Genomic DNA, 20,471 nt, shown 5'->3' with positions numbered 1-20,471 from the left:
TGAAGCTTGTGCTCAAGGAGGAGTGTCAAGTGATTACATGATTTGGAGCATTTAACTAATTGGGAGGTCTGCTTTTCAGGGAAAGTGTATGTTTTTTAGCTAAGCTGATTTTTTTAAGTATCTTCTAATTAACAGAAACCCAACCAGTAGCACTGTAGAGCAGAACAAATGATGGTGGTGACAGCAGCTCCTTTATTTTAAGACCTTGATCTAGATTTCATATCGGAGGCAGGCCTGTCATTTCACCACAGGATTTCCACATGTAGCCCAACAGCATGGGTGGATTTAAATTGGCTTTTAGAAAGTCAGGGTACTTCTGGACCTTCTGTTAGTCTGTCCTGGTTTCCCTTATGTTTACAATAAAATTCCTGTAGCTTTTCTTGCCCTCAATTCCCTTATACCCTTCAATACCTTTTTGAAAGTGTAGGCATACATTTCAATTGCTCTTATCAGTACTGGGTGGGGAAATAACAATTTGTGCCTGCATATCCTGATAAGTAAGTCTGTTTACTGTGTTAACTAACTAAGAAAACATGAATTCTCAGTCAGTGGGTGCTCTGAAAAAGAGGTAGGTCTACAATGACAATGATCCCTAAAAACCTAGGCTAGGGACAGAAGGTACACACACACTGGTCAGAAACCAGTTTAAACCTGTAACAGAACAGAAGTTCAGTGTACATAAACTACTTTTAAAATGGCCAGAATTGGTTTAAAATAAACCTGGTTGAATGTAGTTTCAGACTTAACTGATTTAAGTGAAACTGGTTTATGGAAATTCTGTCCCAGACCCCTTCCTGGTTCAAGTTAACTCACAGTCCCCCAGCATCCCAGCATGCTTTGCAGCTCTGGGCTGGGCTGTACTGTCTGTTCCAGAGAGCCGGGTTGCCCCCAGCCCTTGGCTCCATAGCCAGAGCACTATCATTGCTCTGGCTGGCTGAGAAGGGGTTGGGGGTGGGAAACCTGGCTCTAGACCACAGTTGAGTTTGCCTGCTGGGGGTGCAACAGCCCCTGCCAGGCTTTACTCTGCTCCCCGCTTGAGGGAGGGCGAGGGGTTTAAATCCCCTCTTGCTCCCCTCTTCTTTAGCATGCAGTCCAGGGCACGTGTCTGGCCATGCCCCACCCCCTTTGCTTGAGCACTGAGTGGGGAAGAACCTGGCAGGGACTGTTGTGCCTTTGTCAAGCAGACCCCTGCTAGGGTGGCTCCCATGTGGGCAAGGGGCTTTAAACCCCTCTCCCCTCCCCTCTGTCTCTGCAGGGGCCTGGCCACCCCCTTCCCTCTGCTCCAGTGGGGAGCAGGGGAAAAGCCTGGTAGGGGCTACTCCCCCTTCCCAGGGACACATTGGTTGGGGTCCCTTCAGGTCAGGGTGGGGGTTTAAACCCCCCACCCCAATCATTAATAGTGGGCCTGCCGGGGCCTGGCCAGCAGGGAACAGGGAAAAGCCTGGTTCTCTCTCAGCTTTCTTCCAGCTTTGTGGCCCCTGCTGAAGGGAAGGGAAAGCTTGCTCTAGTGCCCCCAGCTTCTAGCTTGAGCCACTACAGGAAAGTCTGTTCACTTGCTTCTTGGTTCAGGCTACGCAGTTTAGACTAACCTGCAGAGATTGAAGAGGTTTAGCCTCAGGGGTTTTGACTGTCTGTACATGGCCCTAGAGTTTTTCAGGATACTGTCAAGACCTGAAAGCGTGGTATATATTCTTTGCTGCTACATATTTTAATGGTAGTATTAAAAAGCAAACTGTTTTTACATTTTACATTCATTCACCTTTCCAAGTTATCTTAGTTGTCTGCGTTAAGAATACATGCTTGCTATTTATCATACCGTCAGTTGCTGTCATCTACAAGCCTAATTAACATGGAGTTTTATATTTTCTTTACCATAACTGATAAAATAAGTCATCTATGGACCAAGAACAGATTCCTGTGACACTTAACTAGTAGATAGTACTCCAGCAGCTGCTTCATTTGTTTGTTTTACCAGTTAACTATTTACTGAGTCATATAGTTCACAGTGCCAAAATTTAGAGATGCACCGATACAGTAAATTTTCCTTATATTAGTGCTGATCTGATATGGGACCAATGTATTAGCATTTGGTTTTTTTTGGCTTGTGGCCAATAATGCCACCGATAAATGCCCCACGCATGCGTGCAGCTACAATGCAACACACAGGTGGCCAGGAGCACAGCCCAGCAGTGTGGAAAGCAGCCAGGGTAAATCTGTTGAGGAAAGGTGCTGGGGGTGGGGAGGGGTGCAGATCGAGGCCCCAGTGGTGTGGGAGGGAGTGGGGCTGGGGCTGAGAGAGGGTGTGGGACGGAGTTGTGAGCAGCTCATCTGGGATTGCTGGGAGGGGGGGAGCTTCTCCTGCTATGTGTGCCCCCAGGAGAGCATGGGGGGGGTGTGTGCCCCAGATCTATGTGGGGCGAGGGTGGACTGCCACTGCAGGGTGGGGCTGGGGTGGTGCCAGGATCTTCCTGGCAGGGGTTGGGTCGGGGCTGTGCTAGGAGCAGGACTGCGGTGAATTTTGGTGTGGCTGCAGCCCGCTTCCCCCTGTGACGCCCCTCCTAACGCTGCCATTGCCCACCCCCAGCCCAGCCCAGTGCAGCCCAGCCTCCTGCTGGGAAGAGCCCGCTGTTGCCCCAGCCCATAGTGGCAGGGGCACATGCCTCCCATACCCTTATGGGGTGTGTGCAGCGGTGGGAGTTGCCCCCCCTACCACCAGGCAGGCTGCTCGTGGCTCTGTCCTTCACTCTGCCCTAGCTGGGCAGTTCCTTCCCCTGCCCCAGCCCCACTCCCTTGATCTGCCTGCTTCTTCGTCCCTTCCCCCAAAACAGACTTACCAGCTGGACACTGCTCTCCATGCTGCCCAGCTGCATATCGGAATTGAATCGGTATTGGCTGATATGGCTTGTTAAAAATCGGCCATCAGTACTGGCCTGAAAATTCTCTATTGGTGCACCCCTACCAAAAATTTAAGAGTACTGCATCTATACAAGAATACTGTAACAAAGCATTGAATCCTTTGTTGTTGCTATTCACTTTCATTGTTTCAAATAAGAGTTACAACTGATCTGTAGGTATAACTTTTTATTTTGATTTTCAGGTAGGCTGGTGAAATGTCTTTTGAGAGGGGGAGGAAATGTTATTTTAGTTTCCATTGTTTAGGTTTGACTGAATCCCAAATTGTTACAAAACTTCTAATTTACAAAATGTTCAACATTTTTCTTATAGAGAACATCATATTTGGTCGTTATCCTCTAAAATATAACTTCTTATTCCCAGTTCAAGCTATTTTCCAGCTTTTGTATGTGGATGGATTAATATCAAACTACAGACTAAGACAATAAAAATGGATTCTACAGGTATGTCAAGAATTAGAAGAAGAAGAAACTGTAGGTCTCTTATGGAATGCAGAAGGCAATCTAGTTATGGATGCTTCAGAGAAACCATTTAATAATATTCTATGCATTTTTATTTGAGTCTTTGCAAACAGGGACAAGTACCAGGTGATGAACAGTTGGCAGCCAAAGACAGGGAATTAGTCAAACAGCCTCTAGAGCAGATTAGGGATTACTTAAGAGATGCCGAGATGCCTTCAGGTCAGCAGAGCCAGATAGAATGCACCCTAAGATATTGAAGGAATTGGCTGAGGTTATTTCAGAGCCATTGGCTACCCTCTTTGAGAAGTCGTGGAGGTTGGGTGAGGTCCCAAATGACTGGAAAATGGCGCACACAGTGCCATCTTTAAGAAAGCTGTTTCAAAGCCTTTTATTTCGTTTCGATTTTGCTGTTTTGAGCTCGAAACGCATTGAAACAGCTTTGAAATGAAACACCTGGTGACATTTCGAACAGCCCTAGTAATTAGGAGAAACTTTCTGATAGAGGTGCACCGATACATCGGTCCCATATTGGATCAGCACCAATATAAGGAAAATTGACAGCATCAGCAATCGGCTTTTTTTTTGGCTGATGTGGCTGATAATGTGACTGATAAATGCCCTGTGCGTACGCAGCCACAGCGCAGCACACAGGCAGCCAGGAGTGCAGTCTGGCAGCATGGAGAGTAGTTGGGTCTAGCTGGTAAGTTTGTTGTGAGGGAAAGGGCATGGGGTGGCTGGAGCAGGGACTGGCGCTGCACAGCTGGGGTGGAGCTGGGGATAGAGCCAGGAGTGGCTCATGGAGGGTGGGGGAGAAACGGCTCCTGCTGCTGTGAGCACCTCCCGGGAGAGCATGGGGAGCGTGCACCTCTGGATCTGCTTGCGGGACAAGGGCGGGCTGGGCTAGGGTAGCATTGGGCTCTTTCCGGTGGGGGTTGGGCTGGGGCTGTGTTTGGGGTGGGTGGCAGTGGTGCTAGGAGGGGACTGGCGAAATTTGGGGTGTCTGCAACCTCCCCTATAGCCCCTTCTCAGTGCTGCTGCTGCCCGTCCCAAGCACAAGTCCTGGCCCAACCCCTGCCGCTGGGAAGTGCTCAGTGCCACCCTGGTCCCAGTCCACAGCAGCAGCCCACCCTCGACCTGCATGTGCCGCCCCTCTTCCCCCACCCCCCACAAAACGCCCTCCTGGGGTACGTGCAGTAGCAGGAGTTTGCCCCCCCTTCACGTCCCCCAGACAAGCCGCTTGTTTCTCTGTCCCCTGCCCCACCCCAGCTGTGCAGCGTCTGCACCAGCCCCACTCCCTCCCTCACCCCGGAGGTGCCCCTTCCCGCACAACAGACTTACCAGCCGGGCGTCACTCTCCACGCTGCCCGGCTGGTTATCGGAATCGGATCGGTACTGGCCTATATGGCTTGTTAAAAATTGGCCATTGCTATCGGCCAAAAATTCTCTATTGGTGCACCTCTACTTTTTGACTACGAGGGTGAGCAAGCATTGGAACGGGATGCTTAGAGAAACTGGAATCTCCGTCCTTGGAACTTTTCAAGAATGGTTTGGACAGACGCTTGGCTGGGATAGCGTAATGAGGAGTGATCCTGTCTTGAGCATGAGGTCCTTTCCAGCCATACTTTTCTGTGATTTGGATGTGGCTTGGTAGAAGCATAAACTATTGACTAGAAGGGAGGAGGATGACTTGAAAGCAGTGAATTGGATAATTTTTATACAGTAAACCTTTTGGAAACTGTCATGAGGTTTGGAACGTGTCAGACTAGATTTCCATGTTACTGATTCAAGAAAAAAGACGGGCAAGGCTTAGGATCTTGATGCAGACTCATTTTCTGATTTTCCCCTCCCCCCCCATGTAAAAGCTCCTTAAATTATTTTTTTCTAAAATGTTCAAATTAGATTTGTAAGGGTGTGAGACCTATGAGGTCTCCATCACTGCTTTAGTTTGAGATATTAATAAAAAATGTCTCTCTTAGATACCCTTATTTGCATTTTAAAAGATTTGGATGTGCTTGCTCTCCTGAAACACTTCCAGGTTCTGTTAATGAAAAGCACTTATCGCTAGCATTCAGGTCAGTGTACTGTCTCGGATCAAATCAAGCCTAAAGTTTGTTTTGGGGCAGGGGAAAAAACCTTATTCAATGTAGGAATGATGGAAATGGTTTAATATTTGTTTTGGTCCAGCAGGAACTGCTTATTAAGCAAGCAAACCTTTTCCCTGGAGAGTTTCAACCCAGACATGGTCAGATGAGAAAATGGATTAGAAACTGATGATTTGCACAAAATGAGAAGAATTAAACATCATGAGTAATAAAAGGTCCACTTTTTAAAAACGATTTTGTTTTGTCAAGCGCAGCCATATTCCAATTCGGGCAGTCTCTGTTTTAATTTTGCTGCTGTTTTTTCAAAGTACCAGGCAGCTCGTGCGGTTTGAATATATCATCTGTGTTCAGTACATGGTGGTTTTGGAGGATCAGGTCGGCTTAGTATAGGGTAAGCAGCATTAAAGTCCTCCCCAGTAATATGATCGGTGCCCAGGCAGTATATGGTCTGTAAATCCACTCGGGGAAGTTGGAATCTGCCATGCATCGGTGCATTGTGACTTTGTAAAGCCCTGGGGAGAAAGTTCTAGAAGGGGCTAGGGGTGGGCATGGAAAAGGCCTTGGTCTATTTGGTCAGCATTTGGTTAGGTGGGGAGATTGCAGGAAAACAAGGTCTCCACTGTGGCAGCTGTAAACCAGCGCCAAATAAAGCAGACCTGAAATCCAGACTCCCCTGTCCTGCCCGCCTGTGAGCTGAACAAGAACAGGCGAAGCGTTGGCATCAAGCGTTGGCATCAACCTGGACACAGCAACCGAGGCAGCAGGAGGAACGGCGAGCCCTGGAAAGCTGAATGCAGTGCATGAAGGGCTGCGTCCCTGGTTAATGAATCTACTCTCCTCGTGGCTTTTCACAAGTAAATCTCTCTCTGTTTAAAGAACAGGGATAGGTAGCTTTGACAGGTAGCAATTCTAGTCTTGCTTTGTTTCCTTCTTCAGATAAAGTGATTTTTATATTACACAAAAACAACAACACACAAGTCTGGCTCCGTGGCCTGAAGATTTTATAGCTGAACTCAGTGGTTCCCAACCTGTTTAGACTGCAGACCGGCGAACTGTGGAGCAGCAACAAGTACTGCAGACTGGCAGTGACCGGCATACTGTGAACCAGCAGCCAACCCTTTTTTATACTCAGGACAAAAAAGAGTTGGCTGCCGGACTGTAGTATGTGGTCACTCCGGCAGCCAGAAGCGGCATCAAGCGTTGACATCAACCTGGGCCCAGGGGTTGGGAACCTCTGGTTTAGCTCATATTAATCCCATTCTTGCCAATGTTTGTATGAAGGAGCGGAGGGGAGACTGTAGAGAACAGCTTTTTGGAGATCGTGACCGGGCAGCCTCTTCCATAGCAGGCGTGGAAAAACATCTTTTAGTAGCGTGAAAATAAATTCTTCTGCCCTGTAGTAAAGGAAAGTCCATTTAAATACGGACCTTGTTGTGTGCCCTGTAATGCTGTATGCATGTGTTACTTCTGTTCAGAAATAGATTTCTAGATTTTCAGGACTTTTTTTTTTCAGAAATAAAATTAACAGGAAAACAGAGCAAAAATATGCCAGCACTCCAAGGATCGGCCAGAATTTGGTGCTCTGGGAGGGAGGCGGGGAAGAAGACGCTTTAATTAGAGAGGCTCTTGGAGCTGATTTCAAGTGGGAGCGTCTCGCTCATCGAATGAGCTTTAGATAAAATGTCCCTGCTGCCATTTTTAAGTGCAGAGATGCTGGTACATGAGACACTGGAGGCTGCCGGAGTGCGGTAATTAACATTAATTATTGATTAATCGAGTCTGTGACACTGTGCTGTTATTACAATGCATCAGAGCAGCCTTGGTGCGCGTGTATACAAGCCCCTCTTTCTCTAAAGAAGTAGTTTTGTCAGACCACTTCAGTTGCTAATAACATAAAGTTCATTAATGTAACAAACTACTTTTCCAGTTAGTCAATTTTTCCAGTTAGCAGTTGGTCTAATAAAATATATCACATTTACCCAAATAACCTTCGCAAACTGCTTCAGTAATCTTTTATTATTCTGTGTCAAGTGTGATTTTTGTTTAATGTTGTTTAAAGGGCGATTGACTAATTCACTCAAACATTTTAAAGGTTGTAGATTATGGTAGCCTATATAGACAGTGCTAATGAACCTAACATAAAATCCTGTGTGAAAATGGATAGTTGCCTGGGAAACTGGAAGTATTGAATATTGTTTCTCATATCATTTGTATTACCACCCAAACAGAACAAAAAACCTGGCCACTTCCCCCAAATAGGGCAAATTGCAATTTAAAGTTAAGCGTGCATATTTTATCATACCAGCAGTGATTAAAAAAGAGATCTCAGATTTAAAGCCCTAGTTTTGAAAAGGTTTTTATTTTTCCAGTTATATTGCCTTTCAACGTGTTAAACATGTAGGGTCTTTTTTTTTAACCTATCATCTCCCTCTTGAATAAGGTGTACTTAATGTTTGTTTATTACTCACTGCAGCTAAATCAAAGAACATTCTTGTCAATCCCACACACTTTCTTCTCACTGATGCCTAACTACACATGATATTAATTGTGGAAAATTGCTTATAATCAGGCTTTTGAAGATAGAATCATAGAAAATCAGAGCTGGCAGGGACCTCAGGAGGTCACATCTAGTCCAACCTCCTGCTCAAAGCAGGACAGTCCCCAACTAGATCATCCCAGTCAGGGCTTTGTCTAGCCAGGTCTTAAAAACCTCCAAAGATGAATATTCCACCACCTCTCCAGGTAACCTGGTCTAGTGCTCTATTACCTGCCTACTGAGAAATTTCTTCCTAATATCTAACCTCCTTATCATATTTAGGAAAACAGTTATCTGGGGAAATAGTATTGCTATATGACAAGGAAAAAATATGGTTTGAAGAAATATAGATAAAAAAGCAGAAAAACAAACAGAAAACCCCTTATTTCATAGATTTCATAGACATTAAGGCTGGAAGGGACCTCAGAAGATCATCGAGTCCATCCCCTTGCCCCAGGGGCAGGAAGTCAGTAGGGATCATAGGATCCCAGCAAGATAAACATCCAAATTTCTCTTGAAGGTGTTCAAAGTGGATGCTTGAACAACCTCCGGTGGCAGACTATTTCAGACCTTGGAGGCTCGGACAGTAAAGAAGTTCTCTCTTATGTCCAGCCTGAAACGGTCCTAAAAGAGTTTGTGACCGTTTGACCTTGTCATCCCCTGGGGCACTCTGGTGAACAGATGTTCCCCCAGATCTTGGGAGAGCACCCCTGATAAACTTAGGTGGCCACCAGATCACCCCTGAGCCTGTGCTTTTCTAGGCTGAAGAGTCCCATGGCTCTCAGCCTGTCATCATAAGGTCTGTTTTCCTGACCTCTGATCATGCGCGTGGCTCTCCTCTGCACTCTCAAGCTTCTCTGCATCGTTTCTGAATTGTGGAGCCCAAAACAGGACGCAGTACTCCAGCTGCAGCCTCTTAATAAAGCAGCTCCTGCTACTGTGCACACCCCCCGGGAGAGCATGGGGGGTGTGCACCTCTGGATCTGCTTGCGGGATAAGGCTTTTTTATTTAAATGAGATTTTTTTCATTTAATCGTATCTTTCTTTTTTTGTAAAGACGTTGTCAGTCCTATCTAGTTTAGCAGGGGTCCGATGTTGCCCTTGCTTTTCCTTCGTCTCCCCACATCTAAAAAAGGACTTTTTATTGTCCTTGATACTTGTAGTTAGTTGGAGTTCAGTTGCAGCTTTGGCTTTCCTGGTTTGCACCCTGGAGGTCCAGACCAGTGTAGAATATTCCTCCTTGGAGGTGGATCCAGTCCTCCATCCTTTGTAGGTCTTTCTTTTTAGATGTAGGAGGTCCGCTAGTTCCCTGCAGAGCCAAGGGGGCTGCTGTGCCCTTTTGCTGCCTTTCCTCCAAGATGGAATAGACTTAGCTTGTGTGTCCAGGATCGCTCCCTTGAGGAGCAACCACTCATCCTGAACTCCCCTCCCCTTTGGGTCGTGGTCCCTTAGGGCCTCACTGACAAGCCTCTTGAGCTTGTCAGAGTCAGCTTTCCTGAAGTCAAGGACTTCTGTATTGCTGACTGACTTGCCAGCTTTACGGCGGATGGTGATGATCAGCTCGTGGTGACTGTCACCCAGCTTCCCTTTGATCATTAGGTCGCTGATTAGGTCATCCCCTCATAGCCAGTACCAGGTCAAGCAGTGCTTTACCTCTCGTCTCGTTATTGTTTCAAAGGCCTTTTCTTGAGCATATCTTGTATATAAAACCCACTAATACTATCTTTTGCCTGAGCCTTATGGTTAGTGTTTTCTTGCTAAAGCATGAATACTCTGAGGATGGCCATTTCATAGACTAAATGATGAGCAGAAACAGATCTTTTCACCCTCGCTTCAAAATAATCAAAAAGGTTTAGAACATTTAAAATGCATTATTGATTTTTTTTCCTCCCCAAAATTCATTGTTGTTCAATAGAAAACAAACAGTGGCTAAAGTTTTCCCATTGTTTGAAGATGATTTGCCTCATTAATTCTGGTGCTGTAACCTCTCTTGGATTAGTTAAGTGAAGTTCATTGTCAAATGTTGTTTGATATGATGTCTTAACTATTTTTTATCTTATGTGGTATCCCCTCTGTCTCTAGAGGACTAAGGAATGAATATATTTTTACTTAGGCAGTGCAGCCAAGTAAGCTAGTCTAGTTGTCTGCCTCTGATTTTTCCCTTCTCTCCTCTCAATCAAGTGAATCCCTTTCTATTACTCTAACCCCAACACAGCATTGAAACATTGCTTTTTCATCAGTGGGCTGGCAGGTCCCATTCTGCCTGTCCATCCAAATTGTCTCACTTGTCAGCTCTGTCTTGCTGATGTGTCATGATATTGCCTTTGTGCCAGATTTTACTTGCCTCAGTTTTAGCTCCTGACATGATCCATTTCTTTGCTCCGTGTTTTCTTATAAATAACCAGGGACCCGTGTGGTAAAGCAGGCAGCACTTCTTAGCACTACAGGTGCATGCTAATCCTGCTCTTTTTGACTCTTGGAAATCATTCACAGTGTTGATTTCTATTCACTTTAGACTGTTTTTAAGTTGGAGATGGTTGTATCACGATATTATTTGCCATATCTGTACCTTATAAGAAAGGTAGAAGTTTTTTCCTTGTAACCTTTGGTGTCCTGGTTAGTTTTAACATTTAAATGGTATTCTTCTGGGAAGGTTAGGGAAAATAATACAGGTTTGGCTTGGCAGTATGAAAATTAATATAGTAATTGGGTATAAACAAAGAAGGCATGCTGCACATAGTAAAAATACAGAAGACTGTCAAGAACTCAGTTATATCTTAGAAGTCTCTTACATACTATATTTATACATATTCAAGACACGTTTTTTTTTCCCAACTGGCATGGGAGGGAAAAGCCCCTCATCTCATATTTGTATAAAAGGAAATCTCATTAAATACCTTTTCTATCATTAAAGTGCTGCTGAAAGCAGCCTGTGCTCAGTAATAGGAACCTGATTAAATGCAGCCAACATTAAGCACTACTATAAAACACACGACCTCTGTTGAGCAAACTCCTTGTGGTAGGTTCCCATCAGTATTAGTGTAGTACAACCTGCCTGAAGAAGATATATGGTAGTGCCCATTTGTGCAGCCTCCCTCAGCACCAGTCCTTTTTCAAGTCATGGTGAACCACTACATTGAATAGATTTTAATTTCCTCTTCACTCACATCTGAGCTGTGCCTTTATTTCCCCATTTCCAATGGTTCCTGGTTCTTTATCGGCCCTAAAAGTCTGACAGGCATCACCAAATGGGGCCCTAAATGTTTCACCCAGAATCCCTCTGTTGTACCCTCCCTCATTCTGTTGCATATAATTAGTGTGGCCCCACCCTCCATTAGGTAGAGCTGGACAAGATTGCCCTGTGCATCATTTTCATGCTGATTTTTGGAGGATCCCACAACAAGAATCACCTGGTTCCAGTCATGAGTTGGAGGCTAATTAGCATGTGGCTCCTTTGTTTGGTAACTAGAATACAAGCACGTGCTGAGCGGTGGGGTCACCATGATTTGAAGTACAGTTGGCTCAGCTGGGGCCCAGCCCAATGAACTATATTTTAAATCGTGATCCTTTTGTCTCTTGAGTAATAATGTGTGGTTTGTACTATGTACAAGTAGGCTTAAAAGTGTGTTTATAGACTACCTGTGCTAAAATTTGTAACAGTTTCAAAAAAGGTAAAATGTATCCATTTTGGAGGAACTAATTTTTTGGGCACTTCTTATAATTTGCCAATATGCAAATTAGTGCTGGTATGTTTATTTCGAAGTCAGGGGCAAATTTGAAAACATTCACTTCCATGTGCTGACAGTAAGGAAGTGGGGAGGGAAAGGGCTGCAGGGGGAAGAAGTTGGGTGGGTCGAGGGAAAGGAGGCTATCTGACACCCACCTCTGGTTTATTGTCCCTGCCATAACAGTGGGAGGGGGACAAATTCAAGACAAACCTCCAATAATTAGATTCTATACCTGGAAAAATGTAACAAATTTATAAATGTTCCATATATAGAATCTAATTATTGGGGGGGAATCATCTTACATTTGGGGTCATCTTATATTCAAGTAAATACAGTAACTTGCTGCAATGCAAACTTTAGTTCTTCAGTTTTTCATAATGCTGTAGAAACAGAACATATTGTTAGATTTCAGGTCTGAGAGCTGAAGTTATGTCTACTCAGCAGTTGGAACACAACGCTATATTTTTAATGGTTGTAAACAGTTGTTCAAGTTGTTACTTGTCAGATTGCAGTGCCAAGGTCTCATTTATTTGATACATTCGTTTTGGTGCTTCTCAGGCCTGAGAGTCTCTATGAAACAGATTTATACTCTGTGTTTATCTGCAAATTTCTGTTAAAGGGAGAGTAATTCTAAATAACCTTTTGTTTTAATCCTCCACAGACTCTGATGCTGAGCAGGATGCTGCTATCAAACTTGTCCAAGAGCGAGCAGAGATAGTCGCCAAGTATGACAGGGTAAGTGTCCTTATTAACGGTGTAGTATTTAATATAATCTGTTAGAAATGGAAGCATAGTCTTCCTTAGCTCTTCCTAAAATATTCTGTATGACATTAAACCAGTGTTTTTATGCCTGTGCATTTACTTTTTAAGTTGATAATTAATATATGGCACTAGAAATTGAATGTTAAATCACTAGTGCTAATTTAAAAGGCAAAAATATACCCATATTGGACTCTGATAGTAAATTAATTTTTATAAACAAAGGTTACCTTTTCATGTGTTCTTTAAACCATTTAGCTAGTACAAGACTGTGCAAAATGCAACTGGGATAAATATGCCAACAACCTACTTGCGTGTTCCCATTGCATTGTCATTGGCGCTGATACTCTACAATCACTGACTTTAAATTTGGAGAATTAAGGGTAGCATTGCACATAACATTATACAAAGCATAGCATATACAGTGTGGCAGCTCTCTGATTCTAGGGAGCATGGTCATTTTATTGTTGGCAACATTTGTTTTATAGTGATATTACTGCTACCTTTAATCCTTAGCCTTATAGCTGAAAAAGTCCAATTTAGTTTTGTGAATAATGAGCACAGATCCTGTTTCTTCCTGATTAAAAAATAATCACAAATTCTCTGATTAAAAAAAAAATTGCAATTCATGATTAAAATGAAAGGACCCCCACAGCCCTCCTGGTCCTGCTGGTGCTCCTCATTCCTTCCCACAGCCCCCACAGCCCTGCTTATGCCCCTCACTGCCCCCTCCAGTCACTGCCCCCCTGCCAGAGGGAGCACCCAACTGCTAGGGCTATGGGGCCAGGGGCCCGGCTCCACTGCCCCGGCTGGAGGCTGTGGCTGCTACAGCAGAGCGGAGCCCAGCTTCCCCCACACTGCCTGCTGTGGGCTCAGGTGGGGAGGAGAGGCTGGCTCCATCTGCTGTGCACACTCTGAGGGGGCAGGGAGGACTTGTGCCCCCCAGATCTGTGTGTGGTGGAGTGGTAGGGCAGGCTACCCACTGTGGGGTTGGGCTCCTGCCCTGCTGCCATCCCCTGGAGCCTCCACAGCCCGGTATGTGCGACCCAGCGCTGCAGGGCAGAGCGGCGCTACGCAGGAAAGCTGTTTGCCACTGTGAGCTCTGCGCTGCCCTGGCGATGTGTTCCCTGTGCACAGGGCTGCAGTGAGGGGCACAACCCCATGCCGCTGCCGTCACTGCTGCTGCACATGCAGGGCACGTGTCACTAGGGCAGTGCAGAGCTTGCAGCGACAAGCAGCTTCCCCATGCGGCCCCTCTGCCCTGCTGGGTCGCATCCACCAGGCTGCAGGGGCCCCAGGGGAGGGCAGCAGGGCAGGATTCCGAGCCCTCAGTGCACACCTGCCCCACACAGATCTAGGGGACATGAGCCTGTAGGAGTGCACACAGTGGCAGGGAGCTGCCCGCGCCCCCCCGGACAAGTTGCCCATGGCCCCGTCCCACACTCAGCAGGGGCACTGCGCCCGTGCATTGCTGCATCGCAACCCTGGGTCCTAAGCCCCACACACTGCCTGGCTGTGCAGAAGCCCCAGCCCAACTCCATCCCTCCTTATGGAGGCCTCAGTGCCCCCCGCCACTTATGTATGGGAGCTGCTCTCCAGGCTGCCTGGTAGCCATTTACATGTACATTCACATGGCGCCCCGTGCCTGTCCTGCCCCCTCCCAGCCCCCTGCTTGCTGGAACATTGCCAGCCTGCAAAGAGCTCATTGCAAAAGTGCAAAATCTGTAGGTTTCTCTGCTAAAATAAGAAATCCACATTTTACTTTGGTAAGGAGGGAAATCTGTGTTTTACTTAGTTTTTCTCTGAGACAGGGAAAATATGGGTCCCTGATAATGAATGATCTTTGTTACTTGGGGAGTATGATGGCCAGTGGAAATAGCACTGGTTGTGATGTAGAGTCTTTTTTACCTATGCCTGGTTCAAATCAAGGCTGTCACTATTGTTAGTGACTGAAAGCTGTCACCACCTTATGCACCCTTGGAGATTCACCACACTCAGATCCAAGATGATGCCCCCCCCCTTAACAAGGAGGAGGGGAACCCCCAGTTCCTGGATTTGAGCATTGGCTTGGAATGGGTGACAGCGGTTGCTCCAGTCCTAGTGCTGGAGCCGAAGCTGCGCCTGGAGGTACTGTCTGCTTGGGCCTTTTGCATGCCTGGGTAGCATAGGGGAGATCACACTATGCCCAGTCCACAGGCAGGACACCGGAGGGGCATGCAGGGGAAGGAGTGTGTGTGGGGGACAGTGCAGCGGCAGGGGAAGGGCTCCGGTTTTGCCTCTAACCTGTGGCTGAGGCCAGAGTGGTACTGGTGCCTGGCTGGGCTGGGGCTGGGGGCAGGGCCAGGGCTAGAGCTGCTGCCCAGGGTAAACAGTGGTGGGGGTGGGAGCAAGTGGCCAAGGGAGACGAGATAACAGGGAGGGGGGCAAGGGGGAATAGGTGGGCAGGGTGTGGGCATCATGCGAGCACAAGTGGCAAGGAGGACAGATGACAGGTTGCAGGAGCCAAGGAGGGGGTCAAGTGACTGAGGGGCCAAGCAGGAAACAAGGGGCAGGGGTCTTTTTCCATGCTGCAGTGGTGCAGAGGAACACATTTAAGACAACCCTCCAATAATTAGACTCTATACATGGAAAATTACCCCACTTATAAATGTCCGTGTATAGAATCTAATTATTGGGGAGGTCCTCTTCAATTCAAAGTCGTCTTGCATTCAAATTAATATGATAGCTACAACAGTGAATCCACTAATGTATTTGGGTCCCTGATGGGCAAGAATTTACATAAAGGAGACATCAATAGAGATTTTTTCCAGTAGAGTCTCAGCATGTATATTATTGAGTATATGAGTATGAAGACTGTATTTACCCCAGTTGGTGGCCCTGGTAGACCCTCACTGAGACATCCCTGCTGTCAGTATGGCATTTGTCACTGACAAGTGTGCAGTGTGTCTACATCTGGAAACTTTGATTTCTTGGAAATCATCTCTGTCACTTGGGTTAACAGTCTAAGAGGAATTTTGGGGAATCCATGACTCCTCCTTCTCGCTCATCTCTTCCATCTAGGAAGTGTCAGCGTATGGCTGAACTTACTCTATCACACACCTAGGACCCATTTTTTTTTTTTTCTTCTCATACCGATAGACCATTCACATTCTCCTTGCCTTGACTACTGTAGTTTTTCCTCCTTCAGCCTCTTCGACAAGTGTTGGTTCAATTTAATCTGAACAACACGCAGTTGCTGAAATATTTTTTGCTTGTTCATATGATCCTGTCAATCCCCATCCTTTGAATATTTTTACTTGTCTCCTCCCTTTCTACCAAATCAAGTTGAAGATGATGTCTCCTTCAAAACCTTTCAAAACTTTTTCCTTCACCACTTCTTGGTTTTTGTTTAATCACAGTGCTCTTCAACTCAATCATTAGGCCATCAGTTAGTGACACAAATCACTATTAAAAAGGGACAGTTTATAGCCCTCTACTATTGAAGTGCAGTTAGTAAAAATTGGAGAGTGGCATTGTCTCTTCCTTCTTAAGCCGTATTGGGATTTCTATATTTTTCTTCCAGAATGCCCCCATGCAACATTTGCAGAGCTTAGGGCCTTTCTTTTGAGTCTTTACCATAGCTTACATTGTGGTGATATGTAAACCTCCATTAACTCCTTTCCTTATTTATTTCAGGGACGAGAGGGTGCACAGATTGAACCCTGGGAAGATGCTGACTACCATCTTTACAAAGTCACAGATAGATTTGGTTTTCTACAGTAAGTTCCTAATTTGAAAAGGAAAGGTGATACAAAGATTTCCACTGCTTGCTTGTATCTTTTATTGCATGTCTGTCTGGTGATTGCATGCCTATCTGGTGAAAGTATTGATTGCTGCTGTTAATAGAACTGCTGCAAATTTCATTTTAAATGGTCTTGCCCTGGGCTTTTTATTCCTAGCTTTTTTTAATTCCATGATTGAAATTGATCTATAATAAATAGGTAATAGAAAAGGCTTGAAGTATTTTATTTAGGTGTGGCAATTTAAAGGAGATACTTCAGCTGCATTATAATTTATTTTGAATTGTATATAAAATAAATAGTATAGGTAAAATAAACGCTTAAAAGTTGCAAAGAACAAATGTTTGAAGTCCCAGAGAAAGAAGCTTCTATTTGTGTATCATCTTAAGTAAAAAAAAAAACCAAAAACAAACAAACAAAAAAACCCCACAAATACCATGTAATTCTACATTTATAAAAGACAAAGATCTAGGTCCTGCAAAGATATGTCTGTGATTAACATTATGCTTTGAGTAGACCCATTTAAAATTGAGATGCTTCATCATATATAAAACTAAGCCCATGAATACATCATTGGAGGGTTGAAGCCTAAAATTGCCTAAACAGTTAGGACAAGCCAGAATCTATTATGCATATATCTACAGGTGCTTCTGTGTTTCAAATTAGATTTGATCACAACTTGTTTGTCAAACAATAAATACATCATTAAATTCTGTCCAGAATATGTGATGTTGCAAGTAAAGACCACTAGAATAAAGGAGGTATGAAGGGAGGCAGCATCGACTTTATGTAGGTGATCTTAACTGTGCTATTTTCCAACTCTCTTTGGTAGTTATTCTTAATGACATCTGTTTATATAGTGAAGCCTTTCTAATGATTTAATTGACTGTTGGATCAAGCTATAAATATGTTCTGAATATCTGCATGCGTCTTCAGTGGAGTTGCTTTACTTGCTTAAGACATTCTAGATTGGTTTAATGATATGTTTTGAGGAGCCTTACAGATACTGAATTAATGTAGAATGATTTGCTGGGATTCACTAACTTAACTCCATTCTGACTGACTGTTTGGTTTTATTAAATATTTGTCTATCGGAGTTGAGAGAAGCTTAGAAGTTGGGAAGTCCAGAATAGTCTCTGACTGATGAAGAAATGACTTTTATGATGCCTAACAAAAATATGCTAATACTAATCTTTTTTTTTAACTTCTGCTAGCCTTTGTTGTGATTTTGCCATATGGTGTTAATTAGCTGTCAGATTTCATCTGTGGAATGGTTTCACTTCATTAGTGAGTGTGTTGATTCTTGTTCATATGATTTGTAAACTGTATTGGAGTCCTCTGGGATGAAAGACTCTATATCTTGAAGACTACAGTTTTTACTATGCAGATATTTTGGATGTGAAGGAGGCAAATTAAATACTGGCAGTACAGGGGGGAATTATTTCCTATTGTTTCCTAAGACCCAGTTCAGAGATCATAGAAGACATTGGAAAGGTTCTCATTGATTTCAGTGGGAGCTGAGTCAAGTCCTTAAAAGAGTTGCAAACAGATTCTGTACTTAGGTATTAGTTATTCTACTTCTGTTAGTTGATTTTTTTTTAATGCTTGCTATTTGAATTAACATCCTTCCTTGACTAACCTCTGAGGACTGCTCACCCCCCTAATTTTTATTGTATCTTTTTTTCTCTTCTGTTACTCTGTGTTTGGGGAACTCAGCTTCTGTGAACCGTAGCGTTTAGTGCTGTAGAGTAGATCTGTGCTGTGGTCACAGAAATGCTTCTCAGCAGGGTAAATTAGCTTGTGCTGCTCTCTGTAGTGATGCAGCTCAACTGCCAAGAAGACTGGTACCCAATATGAGTAGGTTAAAGCTACCGCTGATATCTCTCTACAGCACATTCACTGCTTTGATGCTGAAGTGTAGAAATGCCCTTAATCACTGTATCATGTTTCCTTTCCACTGTGGATGTTTACTACTGGAACTTGATACTGTATAACATTGGTTGCCAACCTATGGCACGAATGGCATGGGCAGCCTCTGTGTGGCACATGACAGATGTGGGAGGAGATGAGCAGCACAACAGCTGATAGGGCAGGAAGCAGGGTATTGAGTAGGCAGAGCAGAATGGGGAATAGAAAGCAGAGCAGAGGGAGATAATTGGAGTGGTACTCGGAGAGGGTGCAAGGCTAATTTGTGGCATGACTGCCAAAAAAAGGTTGGCCCCCATTGCTGTATAGGCAGCTCAATAGGATGCAAAGTAAATGATTTATAACACGCTGCATAAATTACCCACGTATTTGCAAACTACAGCCCCTTACTTTATCTATCCACTAGTGCACTGAGCTGCATTTCATTGTGAGTGAGAGTTCATAAATATTTATTTATTTACCCTCATCTGTGGGTATCATGAGGGCAGTTTCATGATTCTTGACCCTTAATTCATTCCAGATCATTTCTTTTACATTATTCTTAACTGTGAAATACTTCTTAATAGTAGAAATTTACTTACAGCAGGAATATCACACTCCTCTTTTAGAAAAGTCAGTTTAGGCTGCACTATACATCTTGAATTATGGTGAGGACATGATCTGTTCTCTAATAGTGAGGCTGTAAAACATCATTTTGCTGAAGAATTGAGCTCCCAGTTACCTGTGACAGCACCTGCACTGCACTTCTCTTGTTAGTGTATTTATTAATCTGAAGTTTATCACAAGCTAGAAATGTGTGAGTAGCATAAAACTATATGTAATATAATGTAAGGCATAAGAATTGATTTGTTGTTTATTTTTCTGAAAGCCCTCATTTTAAGATGGGAAATTCTGCAGCAGTTAAGTTGGTAGCTGATGGAGTGCATCACAGAGCGCAGGGATTTTTTTTACGAAAGTAGATCCCATGTGAAGGTACAGTGGGGCTTGATTATCAGCCATCCTTTTTCATACTCCCACTCACCACAAGGTTGCAATCCTGTTGGTAACATCCATTGCTGACTCTGTGGACATATGCCACTGCTGAGTTCACTGATGATAGCCCAAAAGATGAGCTTGGGTTGGTTGTGCACATGAGCTGCATGGACCAGCACATGAGCTATGGCCAGACCAGTGAGAATAAAAAAAAAAAAAAAAAAAGGATAGAGAAGTCAAAGGGACCAACTATCTTACCTGGGAGCCTCTTATTATGTGGCTCTTTGACTGTGTTATGAACTCCTGATTTCAACAAATGATATTCCCAGTATCAAATCTTATTTGACTGGAATGTAGGCAGCTTGTAGGGCATGCTCAAAGCATCTCTGTGTCTGAGACCTGCAGGACTGCTACTTGGAGCTCTGTGCATGACATTATTGGTTAGGACCACGTTGGTGATTTTCAGTCAGGGTGTTATTATACCCCGGGGTGTCTTGAGATCCTTTCAAGGATGACATGGGGTGCCGCACAGTGTTAGCAGTGTTAAGTTTACCAACATGATCCATAAGATAAATCCAGAAGTTTCAGACAGATGCATGGCTGTGGTCTGTTTGAGTTCTTTGCAACAGAAAAACGTCTGTTATTTTTCTTTAGGTAAAAAAGAGTGAAACTGAGAGCCAGGACTTTCCAAGGGGTGCCTTGAGTCTATCCAGGGCTGCCTCGAGTCTACAAAGGTTGAGAACCAGAGTTCTATGTGCTCTATATCTGTTTTGATTCCAGTGAGATCCAGGGTGTTCCTACAGTTAATTTAGTACAGTGGCCACCAACCAGTGGATTTTGATCCACTGGTAGATCTCGGAGCCTCTTGCAATACATCTTGGAGCCTCTTGGAGTTGATCCAAGGCTGGGGTGGGGGGCTGAGTGCCTGCATGCATGCACCCCAGTCTACCATGTCAGTTCGTGGGGGAGGGAAGGCAGGGTGGGGGCTAGATCAAGGTCCCTGCGGTGAAGGGCAGTAAGTTGCAGGAGCAGGGATAAGCTGAGTGGGGTTCCAGCCGGAAGAGACTTACCTGATGGAGAGGCGCACCCCTAAATAATTTTTTCTCCCTCTGCCTCGATCTGCCTCCCCCCCTTCCCTCTCCACAGACATACCTGCTGGGCGGGGGGGGGGAGTAGGAGGGGGTGGTGGCTGTGCATGGTAGATCTTGGGTTGCTTTTAAATGCCAAAGGTGATTTCCTACTTAAAGGTTGGAGACCACTGATTTAGTATGACTCCTATGCCATCTGCTGCCCTC

At 44.6% G+C, this 20,471-nt stretch overlaps 1 protein-coding gene across 5 annotated transcripts in view; it reads left to right on the top strand.

Moving 5' to 3' along the window:
- USP6NL (USP6 N-terminal like) overlaps positions 1-20,471 on the top strand; it is a 233,159-nt gene that overhangs the window by 109,566 nt on the left and 103,122 nt on the right. For 4 of the 5 annotated variants that reach the window (XM_019487572.2, XM_019487569.2, XM_019487570.2 and 1 more), the window contains 2 exons: positions 12,402-12,475; positions 16,175-16,257. In XM_019487572.2, coding sequence (XP_019343117.1) covers positions 12,402-12,475; positions 16,175-16,257 — 157 coding nt within the window. The other variant, XM_019487575.2, reaches the window with a different exon arrangement.

This window comes from Alligator mississippiensis, chromosome 4 (genome assembly GCF_030867095.1).
Source record: "Alligator mississippiensis isolate rAllMis1 chromosome 4, rAllMis1, whole genome shotgun sequence".
In the NCBI taxonomy this organism is placed as follows: Eukaryota; Metazoa; Chordata; order Crocodylia; family Alligatoridae; genus Alligator; species Alligator mississippiensis.
Note: the sequence above shows the minus strand (reverse complement) of the source record. Positions and strands in the feature narration are given on the sequence as shown.